Source organism: Castor canadensis, chromosome 8 (assembly GCF_047511655.1).
Source record: "Castor canadensis chromosome 8, mCasCan1.hap1v2, whole genome shotgun sequence".
Classification (NCBI taxonomy): domain Eukaryota; kingdom Metazoa; phylum Chordata; class Mammalia; order Rodentia; family Castoridae; genus Castor; species Castor canadensis.
Window position 1 is genome coordinate 10,315,276 of NC_133393.1, and position 24,770 is coordinate 10,340,045.

The 24,770-nt window shown below is 36.9% G+C and overlaps 2 protein-coding genes and 1 pseudogene across 8 annotated transcripts in view; all 3 read right to left on the bottom strand.

Moving 5' to 3' along the window:
- LOC109678286 (putative adhesion G protein-coupled receptor F2P) overlaps positions 1-5,150 on the bottom strand; it is a 39,854-nt gene extending 34,704 nt beyond the window's left edge. For 4 of the 6 annotated variants that reach the window (XM_074081989.1, XM_074081988.1, XM_074081990.1 and 1 more), the window contains exon 1: positions 4,942-5,150. In XM_074081989.1, the coding sequence (XP_073938090.1) occupies positions 4,942-4,996 (55 nt within the window). In that variant the 5' untranslated portion in view covers positions 4,997-5,150. The remainder of the gene's footprint in view (positions 1-4,941) is intronic. The other 2 variants (XM_074081986.1, XM_074081991.1) reach the window with 2 other exon arrangements.
- A 2,617-nt stretch (positions 5,151-7,767) lies between these two features.
- On the bottom strand, positions 7,768-12,306 carry LOC109678289 (cytochrome c oxidase subunit 7A2, mitochondrial pseudogene; annotated as a pseudogene).
- A 6,876-nt stretch (positions 12,307-19,182) lies between these two features.
- Positions 19,183-24,770, bottom strand: part of Cd2ap (CD2 associated protein) — a 92,159-nt gene continuing 86,571 nt past the window's right edge. For both annotated transcript variants that reach the window (XM_020168708.2, XM_074081992.1), the window contains exons 17-18: positions 23,518-23,581; positions 19,183-22,350 (exon numbers count right to left, since the gene is read on the bottom strand). In XM_020168708.2, coding sequence (XP_020024297.2) covers positions 22,309-22,350; positions 23,518-23,581 — 106 coding nt within the window. In that variant the 3' untranslated portion in view covers positions 19,183-22,308. The remainder of the gene's footprint in view (positions 22,351-23,517; positions 23,582-24,770) is intronic.

Below are 24,770 nucleotides of genomic sequence, written 5' to 3' on the forward strand. Positions count from 1 at the left end.
CAGAGTGACTGAAAAAGCTGACAAGTTGGAGCATCCAGTGTACAGTAGGGACTGAAGCATGCAGTTCCTCAGGCAAAGAAAAGCTGATGCCAAAGTCAGGCTAATTCTGTGCCACAGGGAAGCCAAGGGATTCCTCCATGGACAATGAGTAACTACCAAGTCTTTTAATGACAGGATCAGATTTCATTTTAGAAAGAGTCTTTGCTACCTTGTAGTGGGTAGCTTGGAAGGCAGAAGGCAGAGCCAGAATGCCAGTGAAGAGGCCATTCTTCAATCCAGGTGAACAACAAGGAGCCAAATCCAGGCAATGGTAGGAGAATGGATTCAAAGCCAGCAGAATCAGAGGGAACAAGAGGGAGGAGTGAAGGGCAGAATGACATTTAAAAAATTAGTCTACAGGAAAAGACAAAATGTTGGGGAATGTGGAAAATGTAGCAAGAAAAAAGGTGATATTTATGTTTAGAGCCAGCAGTTTTGATGTCATTAATCAAGAGGGGAAATACAGAAGGAGGGGCAAGTGTACAAAACAAAAGAAAATGAGGAAATAAAGTTGATATTTAAATAGAGCTTAGCCCCAAAAGTTTGTTCCAAGATTTATACATTTCCTTTATGAATATTTTTTCTTAAAGTACTTCTACTCTGATTTAGATTTCAATAGACATTTTTTAATAAAAGCCATGCTTATTATTACAACTGAAGGACACATTTTGTCAGTGTTTCGTACTTCTGCAAAAGCATCCCTCTACTACATCATTCACCTGAAGACTCAGAAATGAAAAGCCCAACATAAAAAACACAACAGTTATAAATTAATTGTTATTAAAAATACATGCAAATATATAACACTTTGTCATAAAAGAATAATTTCTGACCTACAGATATTTAAAATATTATATAATATAATTTTTCATAGCTGTGCTCATTGGTGAGTTAGAACTCTCTTTTACAAAATGAGAATATTGAAGTAAAAACATGTAAGTAGCACTCCTAGTCAAATTACATGGTAGAACAGGATTAAAAAGTGGGCCTCTTGACTCAATAGCTTAAGAATTATTTTGAAATACACATACTCACCCAATTAGTGATTTTTTTCTTTTTTTTTAATCATTTATTCACATGTGCATACATTGTTTGGGTCATTCTTCCCCCCTAGTGATTTTTTACTAGTTCACAAGTTGGAGTTTTATATTCTTTGTGAACTTAGCTCCCTTTTATTTCCTCTCATATTCTCTCTCTCTCTCTCTCTCCCCCTCTCTCTCTCTGCATAAAAATAGGGATAATGATATATATGACAGCATTATGAATAATTATTTATGATTAAGTATTTCATACATGGAAAGAGGAAAATGCCCCCAAATAAATGTTCAAAAATAAAAAGTTCTATGAAAACAAGGAGCTATCTAACTTCCTCTCCAGTTCTCCATGTTGCAGGCTCATTTCCCACTTTGATTCCTTAAATTTCAGGCTTTCTTGTATTATATCTCTTTCCATGCTTAATATGATAATTTCCATTTCCATCCATTTTCTTGCAAATGACAATTTCATTCCTTTTTATGGCTCAATAACACACCATTGTATGTATGTTCCACATTTCCCCACATTTCCTTTATCCAATCACTGTTTGTTGGGCACTTAGGCTGGTTCTATATTTTGACATTGCAAATAGTGCTGTTATAAACATGGGTGTGCAGGCATCTCTCTTGTTTGTCGACTTACATTTTTTAATTCAATGGGTTATTAAGGACTATGGTGTCATTCAACCTAAAAAGAAATTGCAAGTTCCCCAGAACACAATTCCCACCCTGGCTTTTGTTCTTATATAAACGCCTGGCTCAGGTGTTGACAGTGGGTGAATAATGGAAAAAAGAATGGGATTTGAGGGAAGAGGGAGGAATTTCCTCCTGGAATAGGAAAGGGGCAGGATATATGGGCTCACTGGAATTAGGGACCATCATAAAAGGTCTCCATGACCAAGGTTGCATAGAAGTGATAATGCCACTCTCATCCAACTTCAATGACAATTTGAGACTACTTAAGAATCTCAGAATCTGTATTGGGGTCTAAGCAATGAGGCAGCCTTTGCAGACACAAGACTGAGATGGAATTTCCTGCAAAATTGCTGGGGGAAGAAAGGAGCAGAGAAGACTCAGAGCCTCTTAGTTGATTAAGAAAATCTTTGAGGAAATATTTTTAAAACCAAGTATGTTATGGGATAAAATTCTTGGTGATATAACTGGAGCATTAAGTCAAGCATAATACTTCACAGTATTTGTTAGAATACATTATCTTATTCAAAGCAACTTGTAAGGAGTAGTCCAATGTGGATAGTGTTTTGTTTTTGTTATGATCTGTTTAATGTGTGTTTTTCTCTATATAACTAACACAAATGAATTATCATCATTCCACTCTTTTAAAACGAAGACATAATCAGGAAAAAAAAGATAGCCATAACAATAAGTAATGTCTTTGGCTTATCAACAGCCAGATGTTCTCAAATTTAGTAATTTAGGACCTGCTTTGCCTTTCTGTTAGAGGAATGCCCTGGACTATTATTATTATTATCATTATCATTATTATTACTAATTAGTTACCCAGGTGTCATCTCACCCCACCCATGTGTGTCTGGAAACTGCCTGCCCTTCCACATTTACTGAATGTGCAGTCATCTGAACAATGCTCCTGGCCAAAGCTGAGCCCGTCAATACTCACCCTGGGAACTTTGAAGCTTGTATTGAAAAACTAACGATGCTCACTGACTTAATCTAGAGAAGGTGAAAAGATGGCAGCTCATAGCAATAATTGCCAGCTTTGATTGTTCATTAGGATTCCCAGAGGAACTTTTTTACAGTACCAGTGCCCGGACCATACTCCAGACCCACTGAATCAGAATCTCCTGAAGTAAAGTTCAGATACCAATAGTTCCATCAAACTTTTCATTTTTATTAATTTCATTATTATTGAAAAGCCGAAAGAATAGTATAGAAGTGTTCACATATGTCTTTGTCTAGGTGGCAGTAATTACCATTTTTAGGAAGAATGGTCTTTTTGAACTCTCTGGGTGATATTACTACACAGAATGGAGAACCCCCAAGGGGTGATATTATGTGACTGAAAACAACCAACTACAAAAAGAAGGACAGAGCAGACTGAGACAGATGCACTAAGAACGACAAAAGTAAAAAAACTGGACTGAGGCCCTGGTCCTTCATGTCTCAGTTTCTATGAGATGCATGAGTATAAATGTAATAAAGTCACATTTGGAGCTTAAGATGGTGCAGAAATAACTTGCAGAAGCAGAACAGTTCCACAAACTAATCCCTAAATAAAAATAAAATCAGGGGTTTTATTGGCCACTTATGGCTACTTAATGACTATTATACTAAGAGAAATATATAAAAACAGTCAACCAAGAGAGCCATGAATTCCCAAGATAATGGGAGTAGTAGACCACCTGCTAAATTACAGGTCTTCAGAAGTAGCCACTTTGTGAGAAGATAGACTTTTCCACTGGTGAAGCAAAGCAAATCTCATTCACGAGAGACAGCACCAAGCGGGAATGGGGAGCTGGCAGTGGCCATGGTCTGCCCCAGTGGGGAGGGATATTTTCTCACTGACATGGTTTAGCATTGCCAGAACAAACTGATGATAAAAGGATTGCCGTTTTAGACATATTTAGGAATATTGCTCTTGATAGACACTGCTCCCATTATTGCCTGGATCCAAAGAATATTGGTTTCACCTCTACCCACTGTGCCCTCTACCCATGTCTGATTTTAGAAAGAGCAACAGTTCACAGGCTTGAGCTGCCCCCTGATATCATTACTTCTGCATAAGAGTTCTGAAATCTGTTTACCCATTTCCACTTATTTTGCAAAAAGACAATGATGTTGTAACTCTATATTATGCAAATATTGTTGAAAGGGACTTGGATCTATCTGGTCTTGAGATACAATCCATGAAGACATAAAATACAAGGTTTTCAGCTTATTAAGGCTATTTGCTGACAAGTTTGTTTTCAATCACTTATCTGAGATAACAGTAAATCAATTTTTCCAAATTATAAGAATATGAATAAGCTTTGAAAGAGTTTGTGATAAGCCAAAAATAAACATTAAGTCTCCTTTTTTACTCAGTAAGCTTTCTTTTTGGGAAAACCACATTTTGTAAAAATTCAAAAATTAAAAGTTTTGAAGCAAAACTCAACCTTTAAAATTCACACTCAACAAATACTGACAAAATCCTTTAGGAAAAAATGAAGTTAGGAATCAATTTCAATATTGTTTTAAGGAACAGTGTGAAAGACAATAGAAATGTGAATGTTTGGGCACTGTCTCCTATGGTACAAAGAGCAACAAAATGAAAACAAGCTTCTAAACCAAGAAAAATCTTCCAAAGTTCACATGATCCAAGCAAAACAATGTCTAGGACCAAGAGGTCTCAGAGGAATAGGTTAGTTGATGGCAAGAATTGCAGGACTCCAGGGAGGTACAAAAACATTCCTCTGGTTTCAAAAAGGTTTGAGGTTGGTGAAACCGTAATAAGAAATCAAAATTGTAGAGAACACACTACACAGTCTGCTGAGGGAAAATGATAAGGTTATTAACTCTATAATTGCACTTAGCCACTTGGAGCTTATCAGGAAAAAAGTAATGGTTTAGAAATTCCAGTTTCTTATATTTCAAAATTAGGATGGGATCAGAAGAGCACACATCAACAAAGGAAAACAAAAATATTTTCATGCCAGACTAGTGCTCTTATTGAATTATGTAAAAAGCTTCCAAGTTACCAAATTCCTTCTTAATACTTTGTCACTTTATGTTATTAATTAAACCCAACATTACCAAGGCCTCACAACCATAAAATCATAATTGGCTGCTCATTTCTGAAATTCCTCTCCAAAGGAAGTCACTGGAAGGAGAAGAAGGACATGGGACTACTCACTGTGGCTGTCCAACAACAGTGTCACGGGTTTCTGAGACCTAGTGCCTGGAGACATGGGTCTTAGCAGCTTTCCCTTGTCATATCTTACATCAGATCAGCAGGCTGGGCTCCTGTACCTCTGAGCAGTCAATTTGGCCCCTAATGGCAGCTCCGCAGGCTGAGGCAGCTGGGCTGGGCCCTGCCCTTCCAGAGGCAGCTATCCCTCGTGCAGAGGTGCCACAGCCTGACAGACAAGTCCTGCATGGGAGTAGCACCTGCAGAGGGTGGGGCCCAGCACTGGAGAATGGATGAGTCACACACCAGGTGAAACACAGAGTCTCACAAAAAGCAAAGTTTTCATCTCTGGCTAGGGACTCAGAGCTATGGTGCTAGAACAGTGTCTGTGGTGTATTCCTATACCTTTTTCATCTTTATGGGTTTGCCTAAGGCTGTGAATGGAATATAGAAATCACAAGGGCCTATGTTGGGGCTGTGCAACTGATTGGCTGGCTCTCCATCACTAGGATTTACAGTAATATGGTTCCTTTCTTGTTCCTGGTTATCCCCATTTCTAGGGTAAAGTGGCATTGCCATTCCTAACCTCCTTGTGGTTGTATGGGGTCACACAAACAGTTTTACATGGTGATCACCAATTCAAAACGGTAGCTCTCCCATCAGCCTGGGTCCCTGGATGACTGTGATTAGCTTCTGCTGAGCCACAATGGGCATGAGGAAAGATTACTTGTTATTTTTCTTAGTCACTGATATTTGGGGGCTACTTTTTGGTTCAGCATAACCTGTCCTATAGACAAATGCTGTTGAAAAGTAGGATGGTCAGTGACATATCTTTTTTAAACTGTGAAAGACTCAAAACTCCTTTCCAATTTTTTGGTATTTGTGGATTTTTTTTTTAGCTCCCCCATTCCCATGTTTGAAAAAACTATGATCATGCTTACCTAGAGTGTGACAATTTTTAAAGCACTTACCAAAATGTTCTTGTGACATGGTCACAGACACCCCTTAGTTTTAATCCTAGCACTTTGCATCTTTATTTTGTGGCCTAGACTATTCTGAATACTCTAGGGAGTGATGAGGGCAGGAAGGTTAAAGTCTACAGGTTCTGTACTTTATCACTAACTCTAGATTTGAGAACCTCCTTTGGGACTGAATATTCACCTCTTGCAATCCAGTCAAGTTCAATCCCTCAGATGAGAAATTATATCTTGAAAAAAAAAATAACTCCCTATTTTTAGAGAAGTTTCGTTTTCACAGCAGAACTGAACTGAAAGCACAGAGATCTCCTATACATTCCCCCACCACCCAAACAAATTTTCCCATTGTCAACATTCCACACCAGGATGGCACATTTTTTACAATTGATGAACCTATATCAACACACACTTATAATCATATTTTCATTATGGATATTAAAATTTCCAGAGTGTCTGATATCTATGAATATATAGATTTACTTAAAACATGACCCTTGACATCTCAGAGCTCACAGTCTCTTTGGACAAAGGCACAAAAATATGAAAAACATATCAAGTCCTGTCTCTGCAGAGACAGTCATTCCAAAGCAGGGAGGGGTTTTTGGAAGTGGGGCTGGTCAGGAGACACTAGGTGGGACATCCAGGGCCAGACCAGGCCTGGACAGACACATCCAATTCATATGATGAGCAAAGTCTGGCAGTGGAAGACATAGTTCATTTGTTCAGCAAACTTTTATGATGCATCTCCTAGAGACCAGGAATATAGAAGATGAAAGTGTTCTTAGAGCGTATCCAAGCCCAACACCACATTGCTCAAATGAGAAAACCAGCTCAGCTATTATTGTCAGATCAAGGGCTCCCAACTTTTTAAAAGCAGGTGCTGGCCTTAACTAAATAATTCAGGGCTTCTAACCAATGCTCCAGTCATTCTCTGACTCATACATGATAACCTGGCAATGCCTTACTGAAGGTCTGCCCTACTGTGTCAAGCCTCACAGCCTTAGTGCATGCTGTGTCCTGTGTTTAGGATGCTCTTCAACCTCTGTCCCTTGGCTGAGTCCATGTACTCAGTCAGCATTCAACACAACACTTTCTGGAGGAAGCCTCATCTAAAACCCAAATGAAATTGAGCACCCTCCTTTTGCACACAGGTTGTTATCTCTGATTATGCAATGCTGTAATCTGACTTCTCCCCTCTGAAGTCATCTCCATCAAGGCAGCAACCTACCCTGTCCTGTTCATCTTGCTCTTACCACACAAACTAGTTCACATCCCTTTCCTTTCTGTGGGCCTTTATTGAAGCCTGAAAGGTGTCCACCCATCTCCACCCACTGCCTCACACCTGGCTGACTCACTCTTTTCCTCTAGTGTCTCCTTCTCTGTCAGGCTTTCCATGACCAACTACCCTGACCCAGGTTCTCCTTCTGTATCAATGTGACCACAGCACAGAAGGCTGGTACCACCTTACCAGATAGGTTTCAGCTCAAATGCCATCTCCCCAGAGAAGCATTCCCTGATGTGGCTATCATTATTTATTTATGTACTCCAAATCAGACTGTCTTCAATCTTACCAAAACCCAGATTTGATGATTCATGATTACTTTTAACCTTTTTTTTTTTTTGGTTTGAACATAGGGCCCCTTGTGCTTGCTAGACAGGTACTCTACCACTAGAACCATATCCCCAACCCTTAGAACTACTTTTTTTTTTTTAATGGTAACGACCACATTACTGGTAGCATACAGTACAAGTCAATAAATACTGATCCACAAAGCTGAGCGCAGTTATTCATCAGATTACTGATCTACAGAGAGCTGAATTAATGTGATACAAGTGATTGTTGGGATGACTGCAGTCAACTCTGCTTCTTGGGAAATGAAGTCATAGCCAACTGATACATGGTATATGCTGTACTACCAACCAGGAACCATGGTAGTTCTGTACAGAAGGGCATCAGCCACCCTACTCTTTAGATGCACCAGAATTCCATTATCCTCCTGAAACAGCTTTTGTTTCTCCTGAACTTTATTTTCAAAATGACTGTGTGAATCAGCACTGATGATCCCTCAGGCAATCTGATGAAGGGCCAGCAGATTCCATAGTCTCTGGGCTCAGTGACTATCCACCAACCACAACCTCAGGACTACTTTTAACCAACTGTAGCAGGTTCTCTAGGTTCTCTTTGCTGGTCCCTGAACTAGAAGTAGGCAAGTTACCATTTCTGTTCAATGAGTTTAGAGGAAGTCTGCTGAGGGGAAAGGAAATTCTAGCGAGATTCAGATTCCTGAAAAAATGAGATAGCGGCCCTAGAAAAAATCATCTTGACCCATTCCCTCACCCTACCTTTCTTCCTTCTGGCTTTATCCTCTTGTGACTGACATATTTCACTTAGCACAATGTCTTAAGGCTCATCCGTGTTATAATATATGATAGAAATTCCTTCTTTAAGGCTGAAAAATAGTCCGTTGTGAATATATGTGTTTTTCTTATTCACTCACACATCAATAAACACATGAGTTGCTCAAATGTTCCTTCTTTAAAACACATGTTCCTCATTTTCCTGTTTCTTCTCTGGTGTCCACTCTACTGAACATCTAAGGTTTGGAGTTAAGGAAACTCCAACATTCCTCTCCTCATTCCTCCCCTCCTTTCTATTTTCCCTCATTTCTCTTCTAAGCTCTAAATTCCCATGTCAGCAATTATTATGAATTTTCCTTCAAAATATATCTCAAACTTGTCCATTTCTTTACACCTCATTCACCCCAAGCCATCTTCCTCTCCTTTGTGTATTAACACAAACACATTCTGATTGGCCTTTTACACTTGACCTCTTCCAATCTATTTTTGGAAATCTTCTACAAGATAGAAGCAATCATATCATTTCTCAGATTAAAACCTCTTCTGTCTGCACTTAAAAAAAAAGATCTAGAATAAAACCAGAAATCAATAGCAAAAGAAACTACAGAAAATACTCAAACACATGAAGAGTGAACAATATATTCCTGAATGATCCAATGGGTTGTCAAAGACATGAGAGAAATAAAAATATTTTTAGAATCAAATGAAAATAAAAAACAGCAAAGGCAGGGCCAGAAAGAAAGTTTTTAATTATGAGTGCCTATATTAAAAAATCAAACCTCAAATAAATAACCTAATGATGTATATCAAGCTCTTAGAAAAAGAAGAACAAGCCAAATTCAAAATTAATAGGCAGAAAGAAATAATAAAGATCAGGGCATAAATTAATGAAATCAAGATTTAAAAAATATAACCAATGAAATAAAAAGTTGGTTCTATGAAAAGATAAGCAAGATTGACATACTCTTAGCTAAACTAACTAAATAAAAAGGAGAAGACTCAAATTAATAAAATTAAAAATGAAAAGGAGATAGTACAACAAATTCCAATAAAATTCAGGGGATCGTTAAGGAATACTTTGAAAATTTACATTATAATAAACTGGAAAATCTAGAAGAAATGGATAAATGCCTAGACACATATGAACTACGTTAATTAACCCAAAAGTATACCAACTACCTAAACAGATTTGTAATGAGCAATGATTTTGGAGCAGTAATGAAAAGTCTCCTAACAAAGAAAAGGCCAAGACTGGATAGATTCTCTGCTGAATTCTACAAGACATTTAAAGAGAAACTAACACCAATGCTCTTCAAGCTATTCCATAGAATAGAAAGGGAAGGAATGCAACCAAACTCATTCTGTGAAGCCAGTACTACCCTGATACTGAACTGGGTAAGGACACACACACACAAGAAAAACCCAAAATTATAAACCAATTTTCTTGATGAAAATAGACACAAAACTTCTCAATAAAATACTTGCAAACCAAATTCAACAACACATTAAAAAAATCATACACCATGATCAAGTTGGTTTCACTCCATGTGTTCAAGTATGGTTTGACATACATAAATCAGTAAATGTAATACAGCACATAAACAGAATCAAGGGCAAAAATCACAAGATCATCTCAATAAATATAGAAAAACCCTTTGACAAAACTCAATATTCCTTCATGATAAGAAGCTCTGAAGAAACTAGGAATAGGAGAAATGTTCTTGAACATAATAAAGGCTATATATCACAAACCTATAGCCATCATCTTCCTAAATGGGGACAAACTGAAAGCATTTCATCTAAAGGAATGAGATAAGGGTGTTCACTCTCTCCACTCTTATTCAATATAGTGCTTGAATTCTTGCCAGAGCAATAAGACGGAAGGAAGGAAGGGAGGGAGGGAGGGAGTGGGGGGGGGAAGAAAGACAAATAGGAAAGAAAGAAGTCATACAATCCCTATTTGTAGATGATATGATCCCATACTGAAAAGACCCTAAATACTCCACCAAATAACTCTTAGACTTGATGAACAGTTTTGCCAGTGTAGCAGGATACAAAATGAACACACAAAAATGAATAGTTTTTTCAATAATGAACAGACTGAGAAAGAAATCTGGAAAACAATCCATTTACAAAATTCCAATATCATTCTACACAGAAATAGAAAATTCAATTCTAAAATGCATATGGAAGCATAAAAGATTCCCAATAGTCAAAGCAATCCCCGGGGAAAAAAGCAATGCTGGGGGTATCACCATACCTAACTTCAAATTATATTACAGAGCAGGGCTCTGGGGACTCACATCTATAATCCTAACTTACTTGGAAGGCTGAGATCAGGAGGATCACAGTTTGAGGTCAGCGCAAGTAGTTCATGAGACTCCATATCTACAATAACCAAAGCAAAAACGCACTGGAAGTATGGCTCAAGCGGCAAAGAGCCTGCTTTGCAAATGTGAGGCCCTGAGTTCAAATCCCAGTCCCACCAATACATGTGTGTGTGTGCGTGTGTGCGTGTGTATAATGCTATATATATAATATATATATAAAATACTACAGAGCCACAGTAACAAAAACAGACAGGCAGACCCATGAAATAGAATAGAAAACTCAGAAATAAGCCTACACAGCTACAACCATCTGGTTTTTTACAAAGGTACCAAAAATATAACACTGGAGAAAAGACAGCCTCTTCAACAAAGGGTGTTTGGAAAACTGGATATCCACAAGTAAAGACTGAAACTAGATCCCTCTCTCTCTCACCTGTACAAAAATCAACTCAAAATGGATCAAAGATCTTAATGTCAGACTCAAACCTTTGAACCTGCTCCCAAAAAGAAATCTCTTGAAGATACAGTTATAGTCAGTTATTTTCTGAACAAGATGCCAGTTGCCTGGGAAATAAGAGCAAAATAGAATAAGCTATTTTTGCTTTTTTAGGTATTATTTCATACTAAAATAGGAAAGGAGGCTCAGTTTTAGTATTGTTTAACGCAAGAACAGGAAAGTATCAGACACCAGAAAAACTTTTTTCTAAAGTTCTGAAACACCCTCATAATTTTAATTTATATTCCCTCTCCTTTGTCCACTACCCACCTTTCTTCAGCTCCTCTGTTGAAGCAGTCAGTAACCTAATTTCCCATCTGAGTCACCAAATAGGCTTTTAGGTTCACATTTGATCAGTAAGAGATCTCATTGCTTCTCCCTTACAGTGTTATTCTCTACCACAAAATTAGCCATCTGGCCGATTTTAAGAGTCGAGTTGTTGAAATGGACTGTGATGGTGAATTACTCTTGTGAAGTCTTTCCTGGTCACTGTATTCATCAGTCCTCCTGCAACTATCGTCTTGCTTTCTTTAGGAATGACTGGTCCTCTCAGTTGATTTCCTGTGATGTTTAGCATTTATTAGATGCTCCACTTCTGTTTCACTTCTGGCCAGTACTTTTATTCTGTGGTGATGAGGGTGATATTCTTGGAGCCCTGTGTGTTTTGGCCTAGGCAAAAGCTTCTGGACTCATGTTTAGCCAAGTAGTACCTGCCTTATAGGGACATTTGAGTTAATCCATGTTAAATCACTTAGAATAGTGCAGTGCTATGGTGTAAACAGGCTACTTCCAAAATTCTGGTGTTGTCAATAGGGTGGTGTCATGATCTGGGGCCTTTAAGAAGTGATTGGGCCACCAACTTTACTCCATGAATAGGAGTAGGGTCCTTATCAAAGAGGCCTGTGTGATTTTCAGCAGCTTGCTCATCCCTTCTGCCATGTAATGACACACTATTCCTCTCCCGGAGGTGCCTTGATCTTGGATTTCCAACTTCCAGAACTGGGAGAAATAAACTTTGGTTCTCTATAAATTATCCAGTCTCAGGGATTTTCTCATAGCAGCACAAAATGGACCAAGACAGCCTGCACATCATAAGTCTTTAATAAATAATAGAAATCCTTGCTATCACTGCTACTTCTTCAGTTATTCCCATTTCTACTGTTGCTTTTCCATCACTGGCATTACTGCTAGAGGAGCCTGAAGCATCCATGGCTTGAAGATGACATAACAGAAGAGAAAATAGAAAAGTTGGTACAGATTGCACTGTGAAGTTTTAAATTTCAGGCATCGAAGTGCTATAGACCTGCTTGGCGTCAGACAGGCCTGCGATACCTACATGGTAGAATCTCTAACAGACTATTAGCTTAAGGAATTTAGTAATACTGCCTGGCAAAAACTTCATCCGAGTGAGAGACAAACTTCAAGAAAAGCTTAATCTCAGACAACGAACCAGGGTCAGAAGGGTGTAAGCTTACTGCAGTGTTCTCTAGCCTCCCCTGCCTCACTATGGACTCGATGGATGTCATGTATAGGGGAGGTTATCACACCTGTGATAACCCGTGTAAAGTGTCCAGCGCTGGCTAACCTGGGGCCAGCTTTCTCACAGCCTGTGCAGGCTGAGATGAGCCTTGTTAAGAGAGATGTGTGGCTGGGTATGGTGAAGCACACCTACAGTTCTAGCACTTAGGAGGAGAGAAAAAGAAGAGAGAGAGAGAGAGAGAGAAATACATTGGCACGACTTATTTAGAGGCCCATTGGTCGTAGTATGAAAAGCAGTGAAAATGTTCCTACCATTAACCCATTTGTGGTGCCACTTCTTGACCTTTATCTTAAAGATATGAAAGAATATTTATCACGGTGTTACTGTTAACAGTGAAACCCTGAAATTCATGTAAATTAATTAAATATATTATGGTATAACCATACTTTATACAGCATGTAAAGTCATGTATTGAGGAATATCTAATGATTTGGAAAAAATCATTAAAATGTCAAGTGGCAAAAACACCCAAAAGTCTACATATCATATTATTCTGGAAAAATATGTATGTGCATATACTTACAACTTGAACAAATATTTAAAGAAACTAATGAAAAATCTTTATTGTTATCTCTTTCTGGCTAGTGGACTTGTTGGAAGTCTTTACACCCTGATATGTTTCAAGTTTTCACATTAAAATACTTTTAATTAAGATGCAAAATAAGATGAAAACTTTATAGTCAAGATTCAGTCCAAAAAAACAAAAACAACTTTTTGTATTGTAATATGAGGAGTTTCACCAGAGGGAATGAGAGTCTTACCCATCTGTTGGAAGGGCTGGGGGAGGAAGCTAACACCAAAAATCTCAACTTGCAGCTCAAAGCTGGTCCCCAAGAACTGAGTACAAATCCCAAGGCCTTCAGAAGTCTCCATCTATATTCCACAGGGAGGTAACAGGCAGGATCAAGAAACAAACAAACAAAACCCAAAAGATATGCTTGAGGGAATCAAAGAATAGCTTTGAAGAAGGTAATTCCCAAGAACTTTCCCAGCTCTGGTGTGAGTGGATCCCAGGAGCAGTTCTGAGAGCCCTGCACCCCAGTCTGCCCAGTTTGTACCCACAGCTGCCCCTGGAGAATGATCTCCCCTTCTCTTTTGACTCTGAACCCCCAGGAGGAGGAAATCCTTGCATATGTTCTTCTTGACTTCTCACCTGTGATGCAGTAAAGACCCTAGACTGATGTGACAATAATGCCATGGAAACAGTAGACAAATCTAGAGAATAAATAAAGCAATGACAGGATAATTTTAAAGGGGATAATATTACTAAGTCTCTACTTCCCTGCAACTTCCCATTTGAGGTGCCAAAGTCTTGGTTGCAGTAGGAAGATACCATCTGGCCAAACCACCTATCTACCGTATATGAAATAATACATCTAATGTTCTGAGTTTTGTTTTATTTTGTTTCTGTTGTTGCTTGTTTTGAGATAGGGTCTCACTACGTAGCCCAGGTAGGCCTCAAACTCACCTCTCAAAGGATTGCAGGCATGTACTACCACACCTGACTTCATTCTGAGTTGTGTTTAACTCTGGTTTTGGTTTTACCTCAGAATGATGAAGAAAACGAAGGATTGGTATAGCATGCATGATGGTTTTTTTGGCAACACTGGAGTTTGAACTCAGGGCCTTATGCTTGCTAGGCAGGTACTCTTACCACTTGAGCCTCTCCACCAGTCCTTTTTCACAGTGGGCTTTTTTCAAGATAGGGTCTCACAAACTATTTGCCCAGGACTGACTTCAAACCACAATCCTCCTGATTTCTGCCTCCTGAGTAGCTAGGGTTACTGGTATGAGCTGGAGCCCACCATGATGGTTGCTCTTGATTGTCAGCTTGACTGGATTGAGACCTGCCTAGGAGACTGGTAAAGCGCATCTCTGATTATGCCTGTGAGGGCATCTCCAGAGAGGATTTCCTAAGACAGGAAGCCTCACCTGCATGTGGACAGCAACATTCCAGAGGCTGGCAAAAGCCAGTGAGTGCAGGCATTTCTAGCTCTGCTTCTTAGCCTCCATGATGTGAGTTGCTCCACTCCCCATGCCCTTGCTACCACCGCTGGCTTTGGAAATGGAGAAAGGGGGCCCTAAACAAAGAAATGCCAAAAACCTTTTAAAACTGGAAAAGGCAACAACATGAATTCGTCCCTAGATCCTTCAGAAATCTTCTAGATTCTTCAGAAATCAATGCTTCAACATTAATTTCAGCCCAGCAAGATCCACATTGGACTTCAGAGCTCCAGCATGTAAAATAATACATTTCTATTGTTTTATGACACTAAACTTGTGATAATATCATTAGCAATAGAAGACTAATATAATAAAAAATTAATGCAGAGCCCTTTTGGATCTGGGCAGGGGGGAAGCCCTTGAAGAGAAGACAAGTGCAAGTGCAGAGCCAGAGGCAAGACAGACGCATCTCTCAGGTCAGTACTCAGCTGGGGAGGAAAAGCGGCAGAGGGTAGCAAGGGCTCAGACACTGTTATTCCTGAAAAGATTCACAGATGAAGGGCGATGCTCCCTTTCCCCAGACAGCTCATGGGGATTTCAAACTTCCTAGGGAGGCATTATGAGGGGCCTGGCTTGTTACTGAATGTTGAACTAGGCCAATGAGTAGTAAGAGCAGAGCAAGAATGTAACCTGATAAGCACTAGAAAACTGTCTCCCTTTTTTTGGCAGGGCATATCATAGCATGACCCCAAATCTGTGGATACCTGGGTTGGGGGAAGCATTTAATGACTACTGGAAGCACTAGGTTAAGAAGAATAGGAAGTGCTGCACTTAGACTTGTAATTCGAGGTTTTTTTGGGAATCAAGAGCCTATCAGCACAATGCCATAAAGAATTAGGCAGGACCAGCAACAACTCAGAGGACACAGAAGAGGAAACCCAGAGCTGAGTAGTGCAGATTTTATGCTAGGGACAATGAAGACTTGCTTGCAGGACAACACACAGACTAAGTCTTGCTTCCAGCTGTCAAGAGCATATATCCACTTCCCACACAGACTCCACACTCTGCCAAGTGGCACTTTGCTTGTAAAAGTGGTCTGGCTAGGGGAGTCAGGTGTGTGTATTCCAGTTTTGGTGAATTCGATGGTTTGAAGGCATCCATGATTTTCCTTGCAGGTAGCATGTGTTTGTGTTTCATGGGACATACAAAAGAAGCTGAGCTTTGACTGCCATCTAGTGGTCATTTAATTTCATTACGGAAGTGAAGTAGAATTTTTGTTTTTCATGCCTGCTAAAAGGCCATGAAAATCATTTAAGTTTGTAAAGATGTACACTAAGAAATAATGTCCCCTAAAATTTATGTGTGACCATGTCACATAAATATAGACTATGGTATCCCTGCAAATGGACTTTTATGAGTTATTTAGGCTCTCTTACCAGTGGAAAAAATTTGATTCTCATAGATTATATGAAGGATCATAAAGAGTGAATGAAGCAGAACTAGAAGAAATTCAGATCCCCTCCATTCAGGCTCCTTTCCTACTATTTATTTATGTAGAGAGGCAACAATAAAGCATACAGTCAAGAGCACAGGCTTCAAAGCCAGGCTGCCTGGACTCCCAGTGTAGCACCATCCCTTATTAGCTCAGTGGAAAGTTGCTGTCTTTCTGAGCCCATTTCCTTACCTGTGAAAGACAGTAATACCACACAGGACTATTGAAGGTTGAGATAAATTATTAAGATAGTGATTACTTGGAACAATGCTTGACGTATGGTAAGCACAATATAAACATTAGTTATATTTGTTGTGGTGCCTATTTTAATATAAATCTCAAGATAATTTATTTAAAACATTTTATGAACCTCACACCTCCTGTGGATGCATGTCTTTTGTGGCAATTGGTATGACAGCAATTAGCCTTGAGGAGATATTTCAACTTGAATGCTTGAACACTTGAAAAGGCAAGAGAAGAGAGTAAAAAAGGGTAAAGAAATGAGACAATCGCCTGTCATTCATCTATTGATTCATCTACTGAACATTCACTGATTGCTGTATGTAAAAAGCCATACTTAATTAATCTAAGTTAGCACTTCTCAAAAGTATGGTACACAAAGGCAAAACACCTTTCATCAGAATACCAACATGAGTTGTTTTTCATTGTGAAATTTGTAGTGGTGTAAATGCAATGGTGAGTAGAATTGCTGGGGTCTCAGCATACATACAAAACAGCAGTATTCCCTGCTATCACTGAACCCACCACCACATCCAGTACAGAAGTGCCTTGCCTTGCACAGGATGCAATAGAGGGCTAAGTTTCTTGACAACAGATGGTTATACACGAGACTGGTTTGTGGTATGATGACTGGGTTTAGATATTAGTTATGGTGGACTCATATAAAAAACTGGGAAGTTTTCAAAACTGGGAAGTTTTCCATGTGTTTCTCCAGTTTTGTGTTAGTTTGAAGATCAGTTAGTTTGAAACACAGCTATGACCCCATCTAGCCTCGTTGTCCTTTTCAGTGGTAGGACTTTTGACTATATTTCCTATTTGCTCATGCTGTCATTAATATTTTAAATTTTTAGTGGGTCAGAATGCATTCTTTGTAACATTTCATTAACTTTGGTCAGTTTTCCTCCTAGAAAATTATTTTAATCAAGCCTTTTTTCAGGACAATTGCTTTTTTCTATACATTTGAATATAAAACGCATCTATAAAGATATTTGTGTGTATAGGATTACTCACCACTGAATGGTATCAACTGTTTTCTGAATGGCACAAGAATGAGCAAGAGGGGAAAGAACTATAGATTCTAAAACACCCTCTCTGTTGTGTTCCCTAAGAGCATGTCTCCCTATTCCTGCACCTCAGACGTCAAATGAACAGGGCTTAGAAATAAGTGTGGTTTCTTTCAGCTCCACATTTCCCTGCTACTCTACTGTATACGATTTGGACCAAAGATGACCAGATGTGCTTACAAAGAAATCTACATTTAGTACAAGACCTGAGGAGGTTTATGATGTCAGAGAGAGGTCTTATGTTCAGGCTGCTCCCTCGTTTTGTTCCAAAGCATTGGTGTTTGGTTTTCAACTGGGGGTGTTTATTATAAATTGTAGTTGTTACCTTATTTCATTTTAGAGGAAATGTTATCCCAGATTTTTTAAATCTGCAAAATTTATTTTTAATTCTATGCATTGGTTTATTACAGGTTTCAAGAGGCTAAGATGACAATAAAAATGTCATTACTGTCATATCAAATTGTATTTGGATTGTTCAATTAGTCTGAAATATTTCTAAAAATATACTATACCATGCAATGTTAATGATTTCCTTTATTAGTGAATTCTTTACTCAATGCATTTAAAACATTTTACTTTTGAGTAACTTTATTCCCATAATCTTAAAGGAACTGTAAGTGGTTAATAAAAATTTGGATCCTAATAAAAAATACCATTCAATAGTCACTATACACACATACAACTACCTTCTACAACAGAAAAAATTTGGCTCTATACAAAAAAATAAAATATTTCTAAATTTATTTTCCTTATCTGAGCCAAGCAGATTCACAGTATGGGAGTTAAAAGATAAAAGCAACAATAGTTAGGATTCAGAAAGAAAAAGTGAAAACTCAAGACTGTCTCTCTTGAATCTTAACTGAAGGGTAACAGAGCCTAGTAAATGCATCTAAGTTAAATTGCTGTCTGCTTTGTATCTTACAACTAAATCTAAAAACTTCATTTTCTGCACAAGGTTGTAATTTTTGTTCCAGTGTGTATCCAGGCCAATGAAAGGCAACTAGGAAAATTTAAACTATAACATAAATGGCTAATGCTTATTTTCAGTATTGTTTCAGTGGTGTCCTATTCATTCTCCAGCACTTTTAGAAGGCCGGGAAAATGAAACCAGGGGCTGTGCATGCTAGGCAAGTGCTCCACCACTGAGCCATCCCTCAGCCCCTTGCTGTCCTCTTGATTTATTGTCAGGACTTTTTCAGTTGTGAGTTCAGAAATCCAACAAGTTTATGAGCAAATTTATTCTTCAGTAACCAAGCAATGGGTAAATGAGGCTCAAGAATGACTGTAATGTTTCAAAAATCCCTCTGGGATTCTGTTTCCATCTTCTATGTTCTACTAAATTTTCTTTTAAATCAGCTTTTTCCAGATGACAGAAAAATGTACTGTGAAGAGCTCTCACACTGACACTAGCACTTTTTTGTTTCCAATGTCAGTCTCTTATTAACACAATAACTCGGTTTGAGTCAAATACTCTCCCTAGGCACAAGGCACAGGGTGGTTAGGGAAGAATGTAGATGGTTGCAGCTGTCTTCAACGTATCACACAAATGGACTGTCTTCCCCACATAAAGGGGCAGTATATTCAATACAGAGAGAGAGGAAGTTCTCCTTTCTCTTAATTTTTATATGTCTAATTTACATCATATCCAACACTGTAAGAATTCCTTCCATTAACCAACTCTATGCATGCACCCCACAAGGCACTTTACTTCCAATTGTCTCCATAATCCTGTGAGGTAGTAACTGTCTCAACAGGTTTAGATGCAATAATACACTCTAAAAAGAATCAATAAAAGTCGCAGAGGTATAGAATTTTTAATGCTTTTATTGTTTCTTTGAAAAATTCAAAGTAATGTAATTTTCCATCATACTCTAAAACAAGCATACGCTGAAGTTAATGAAGAATAACCAATAAAGATTGACAAAGTTGGCAATACAGGTTTTTTTTAATTAATTTTTTTGAGGGAAAAGCATGCTTTCTTTTAACAGCACCTGTAAAAAGAGATCCCATATATATATATGGAGTTTTTTTGGAATGTTAGATTATCAAAACAACTGCATTACATTACAGTTATCAAAGGCAAGTCAGGCTAAAACAAGGGTACAATTTTGTAGCTAGAAATATTCATAGCAGCAACTTTTAAAAGACGATTTTAAGTCATTGCACTTGATCATTTTATTGCTACAGCGAAAACAAGGCCATTAAATTATATAATACTTCTCATTTCTGATTTTAACTGATTGTCTCATTCTGCTTATACAAGTTTAAATGCAAGCATAAAATGTTTATCAAGAAATCTACAGCGCACTTGGGTTTTTTATTTTCTGTGATCACAGTAAGAAGCACAAAAGAAAAGAGAATCCTCTCTCACACAAGACCCATTCTCTCTCTGTATCTTCAGACTTTTCTACAAAGTTCTGCCAGATTCTGTAGAGGTAACAGCTTCATAATAAGACAGAGACTTAGTGGTCACAAACACAGTCACAAAATTGAAGTACTAATTAAGAAATTAGTAATGTTATGTGTTTCAAAGAATAGCAAACCTGAACTATACATTCACTAATCATTTGGCAGGACACATTCCATGATGTCCACCTTTAGTCTGTTATTTATACTCACATGTAGGGAAAAAAATTAATACTAAAACTTAATCCCTATCATTTTGAATACAAACATTTAGGAATAGTGATTAAAAGAAGTTTCCATATTAGGGATAAATACTGGTAAATTGCTGTATTAAAGGAATCACTTTTGTCCTTTAGGTTCAAGCTTGCTTGGTTTTATTTACTAAAGGATAAAAAAAGAGACACACAGAACTTCAATAACTTTCCTATTCTGACTGAGGAATAAGAAAGCAAAAGTTGTATGTCAGTACTCACTACCACTTTGATTTTATGTACTAGTGAAAAATGACCCAAAGAACTCCTTTAAAATCAAACAAATAAACAAAAACAGGATCTCACTATGTAGCCCAGGCTGGCCTTAAATTCAATCCTTTCTCCTGCCTTAGCCTCCTGAATGCTGGGTTTACAGGTGTGAGTCACTATGCACAGCTCACAACTTTAAGAACAGCCTGGAATCCACCAGACCCTTCCCTATCCCTTTTTTAGGGTAGAAAGTGAAAACTTAGTAGATCATCCAGTAAGAAAGCTGCAGTATGATTTCTAGAATGGAACGTTTAAATTTTTACATTAAGGACTACCATAAAAGGAAGATGTAATTTATTTAACAAGAAGGAAATAATTTATTTGAATAGTCATTTAAAAACAAAACAAAATGGAACAATTTTGTTCAGTAGTGATCTCATTAGAGGAATCCAAAGACTTTAAATGGCTAAAATGTACACACTCAATGCACAATTAGCTTTTCCCCAAATGTTTAAATTAAACATTAAGTAATTGTGTGTTACCATTTCTATTATCTGAAACATGACAAAATTTCATTTATGTAAGATTTCTATATATTATGATTAAAATGCAAAGAAAAAATATTTGGTGGTTTTAAAAATGGAAACATGATTAACTGATACTCAATATCTGACACTCAATTATTATAGTAAAGCTTAAAACCTAATTTTTGTTACAAATGCAAAAATTTCAAAATCTTAATTTTAAATAAACCCCTATGTTTTTAGACATATCACATATGGATGTAACATATTTTTTAAAGTTCAACTATTCATATGTGACCAGAGAAGCTACTAATTCGGTCATTCTGTGATAATGTATCTTTATATGGTCAACTACATTTGGTTTAAATAAGCTGTGATGTTGTATTTCATGACATCCTAAAACTCTTTCTAAACGTTTTACATCTTATCTCCAGGAGTAAATTTGATCTATTTATTAGATAAATTATCCACTATAAAACCTGAGTATTTACACAATGATAACTTGTCCATCTAGGAAACCTCACACTGAAGTTCTGGAAAGATTTGGAACTCGTTTTCCTAATATTACCATTATTAAAAGTCAGAGAGAAGCATGAAGAACAAAAATCACAAGAAAATGAAATAAGTAGTATTTGAGACTGTAAAATTAGCAGACAAGCACAGCAATAAGGCTGGTGTTTACATATTTCATATGTGCTGTAGTTTCTAGGCACAAGAATTAAGTTGACATTTTTAGTTTCCTTAGACCTCATAAATTTAAAATAAGGCTCATATTTTCCCAAATGTTCATTAATCCAATACATTTTAATTAAATTCCTTTTATGAATCCTATAGTGCAAGCAATATAAAACACTAAAAGTTGAAGTTATTTTTATTATTTCATTAGTTATTACTCTATGCATGGGTGAGTAATCTGGTTTATCCTAGGAAACTCCTATTTCATCACCCAAAATATAAACAGCACTGCAGACAAACAGGCACAACAGTGTAATCCTGGGTAAGAAGCTAAAAGTAAAAATATATTTATATATATGTGTGTATATATACATATATATATATATATATATATATGTACATACACAAACTTATATCCCTTATGTATTATGAGGAAGTAGTGACTATAGTTACTATAAAGCTAATTTTTCCCTCTCAAATAGTTTACCTTACAGATTACTTGTAAAGATATCACCATATTTATAGTACAGATCTCCTTAAAAATAATACGTCTCAATTAAAAAAACCTAATGTGAGCGTCCTTTCCTTTTATACAGATTCAGTAGTATTTTCAAGCAAACAACAACAAAATGTTTGCAATCCCAGCACAGTAAGAAATAAGGCCTCTTTTTTTTTTATATTGGCAAACAAAATATATATAAAAAAAAGCACCCTCCCCTAACCCTAACTATCCCATAGATACTATAGCTCATATACTCATATCTCTTTGTCATAACACCAGCAGTCGTATTTAAGTAATGAGTTAGCTGAGGTTCAGTGTTGCTTCTGACTCCCTGGAACACTAAGAACACTGGGTCCATGCCACTTCAAGAAGACAAGACAGCTTTTTTCAGCTTCTCTATTTCTACCTAAAATATAAAACACAAAACAGTTCAGTAAAGTTTCTTTCAGTTAGCATGAGTCATTAACATGCGATCATATTTTCAAAGCCTCTAGATTTTGACTTCCATATCTAAAATACAATTTCCCATGGTACAATGAGTAGTAATGTTGAGTAAGATTCAGCAGATGTCACAATATAAGTTTCTAAATGGCAGATAATAAGAAAAGAGTTATTTCAGTCAGAATGTTAAGTAATATGAGCATTTAATATAAGAACTATAAAAACAATCAGTTCTACCAAAAACAAAAGAACCCTTGAAACCAAATTAAGAAATGAGGGCAGTACAGACAACAGAAAGAGTAAGATTGGTTACTTCACTTGATTTCAAATTTCTCAACTATAAATGATAGATGCTAAATTAAACTGTCTTTAAAAACCAGTAATAAACCTAAGATTCAGTCATGTGTTGGAAATATTTCTACTTTTAGGAGAAAGTATGCTTCACTAAACAGAAATTTGTAACTTAAAAAAAACTTTTGAAAAAATGGTAAAACAACATTTACATTTAGGTTAAAGAAAGGAAAAGGAAGTTAGACAGAAAACTGTATTGTCACCTAACCAAGACAAAGCTTTGATAAGATGGGAACAGCCAAAATGTGAAATGCTGCAGAAACTTAAGAAGAGACTGGACTGGGCATCAGTCAGCCTAGACTAAAACACAATGGTTAAAGACGGAATTGAAGGTAAAGAATCAGACTACAAAGGTAGGCTTTTTGAGGGAGTGGGGTGTGAATTGTTTTGTAATAAATGAATCCCAAATGAAAACAAAACAAGTATAGTAGATTAAAAGGGCAGAGGGGATGGCAGAGTGGCTCAAGCCATAAAGTGCCTGTCTAGCAAGCATGAAGCCTTGAGTTCAAACCTCAGCACTGGGGGAAAAAAAAAGAAAGAAAAATCAAGAGGGCAGAGAGACCTGAAAGAAGGCTTTTGTTTGTGAATGAGGAAAAAATGTATTTTTACACAAAGAATTAAACCTGCCAAAAAATAGGATTCGCCAAATATAGAAAATGGAGTTTTATGTCTAACCAAAATGGTTAGCGAAATTTGTAGTAGAACCAATCATACAGTTGGAAGGGAAAAAACATGACCAGTTTATGCTTCTAAAATCTCAAAACTGGGAGAAATGAATTACCTCTAGATCACTCCTCATTGCCTTCTCTTCTTCTAAATCTTTTCGCAGTTTTTCCAGTTCTTTCCTAAAAACAAAGTTTTAATTAAACAATGTATTTGACTAATGTTAACAGAATCTCTTTTGTCTAACAACCCAGTACATGAGGAAAACTTTGTAAGAGGAATAGCCATGTTAATTGAGAAGAATTTCAAATTCTCTAGTTTGAATACTTCAATATGAATAAAAAACCCAACTACACTGTGGTGAATTTCTTTATTTGAGATAAAGAAATTAAGTAAATTAAAAACAGCTCATGAAAGACTCTTTAAAAGCAACTTTCCATATTCAGCTATCAGGAATTTTGCAGTGCTAAACACCTCCAGAGTTGAAACAATTTGACAAAAATGAATATTGGTAAGTGACAATAAAAGGCAAATGACAATTTATTTCGTAAGATAACCTGGACTTCAAGTGGACTTCAAGTTTACCTTATTTTTTAAAAATTAAGTATTACATTAACATTCGGAAGCCAAAAACCAAAAATCTTTGGCCAGTATTACCTCTTCTTTATGGATTCATTTTCTTCTAATTTATCTAGATAGTCACTCTATAAATATAAATTTTATATTGTGTCTTTTTAGAAATTATTTTAAAACATTTCCATGCTGCTAAATTTTCCATAGTTACGATGGCTTCTACTTGAATTGATATTCAATTATCTAGGGGTTTTTTGTTTGATTTTTCATGAGACAGGGAGAATAAGGAATTCACCTAACGTCATTAGTATGTGAGTACGTCAAATTTCCAAATCAATAAGTATGGGACACTTTCAGCCTTTTAATATACACTAGAGAAATTCTCTTCAAGAGTACTATAGAAGGGCAGGAGGCATGGCTCAACTGGAACTGTGCCTGCATAACAAACGCAATGCTGAGTTCAACACGAAGTACTGCCGATAAATAGATAGACAGATAGATAGATAGATAGATAGATAGATAGATAGATAGATAGACAGACAGACACAGACAGATATTAAAAAACAAATAAGAAACGCATATAGAGGAAGGGACTTTATTCAAATTAGTATTTCAAAACTAACTTTTTCTGTTGTTTAAAAAATTAGAAAATTATTTTTCCATACTGGAGGTACATTTTCTAACTTTTTTATCTACCTAAATGTAATTTTTGAAATATTATTTAACTCAAATTCATTTACAACTTATTTTGGTAAGGTACTTCTAACCTAATTTCTTACTTCCATAAAGTTATTACTA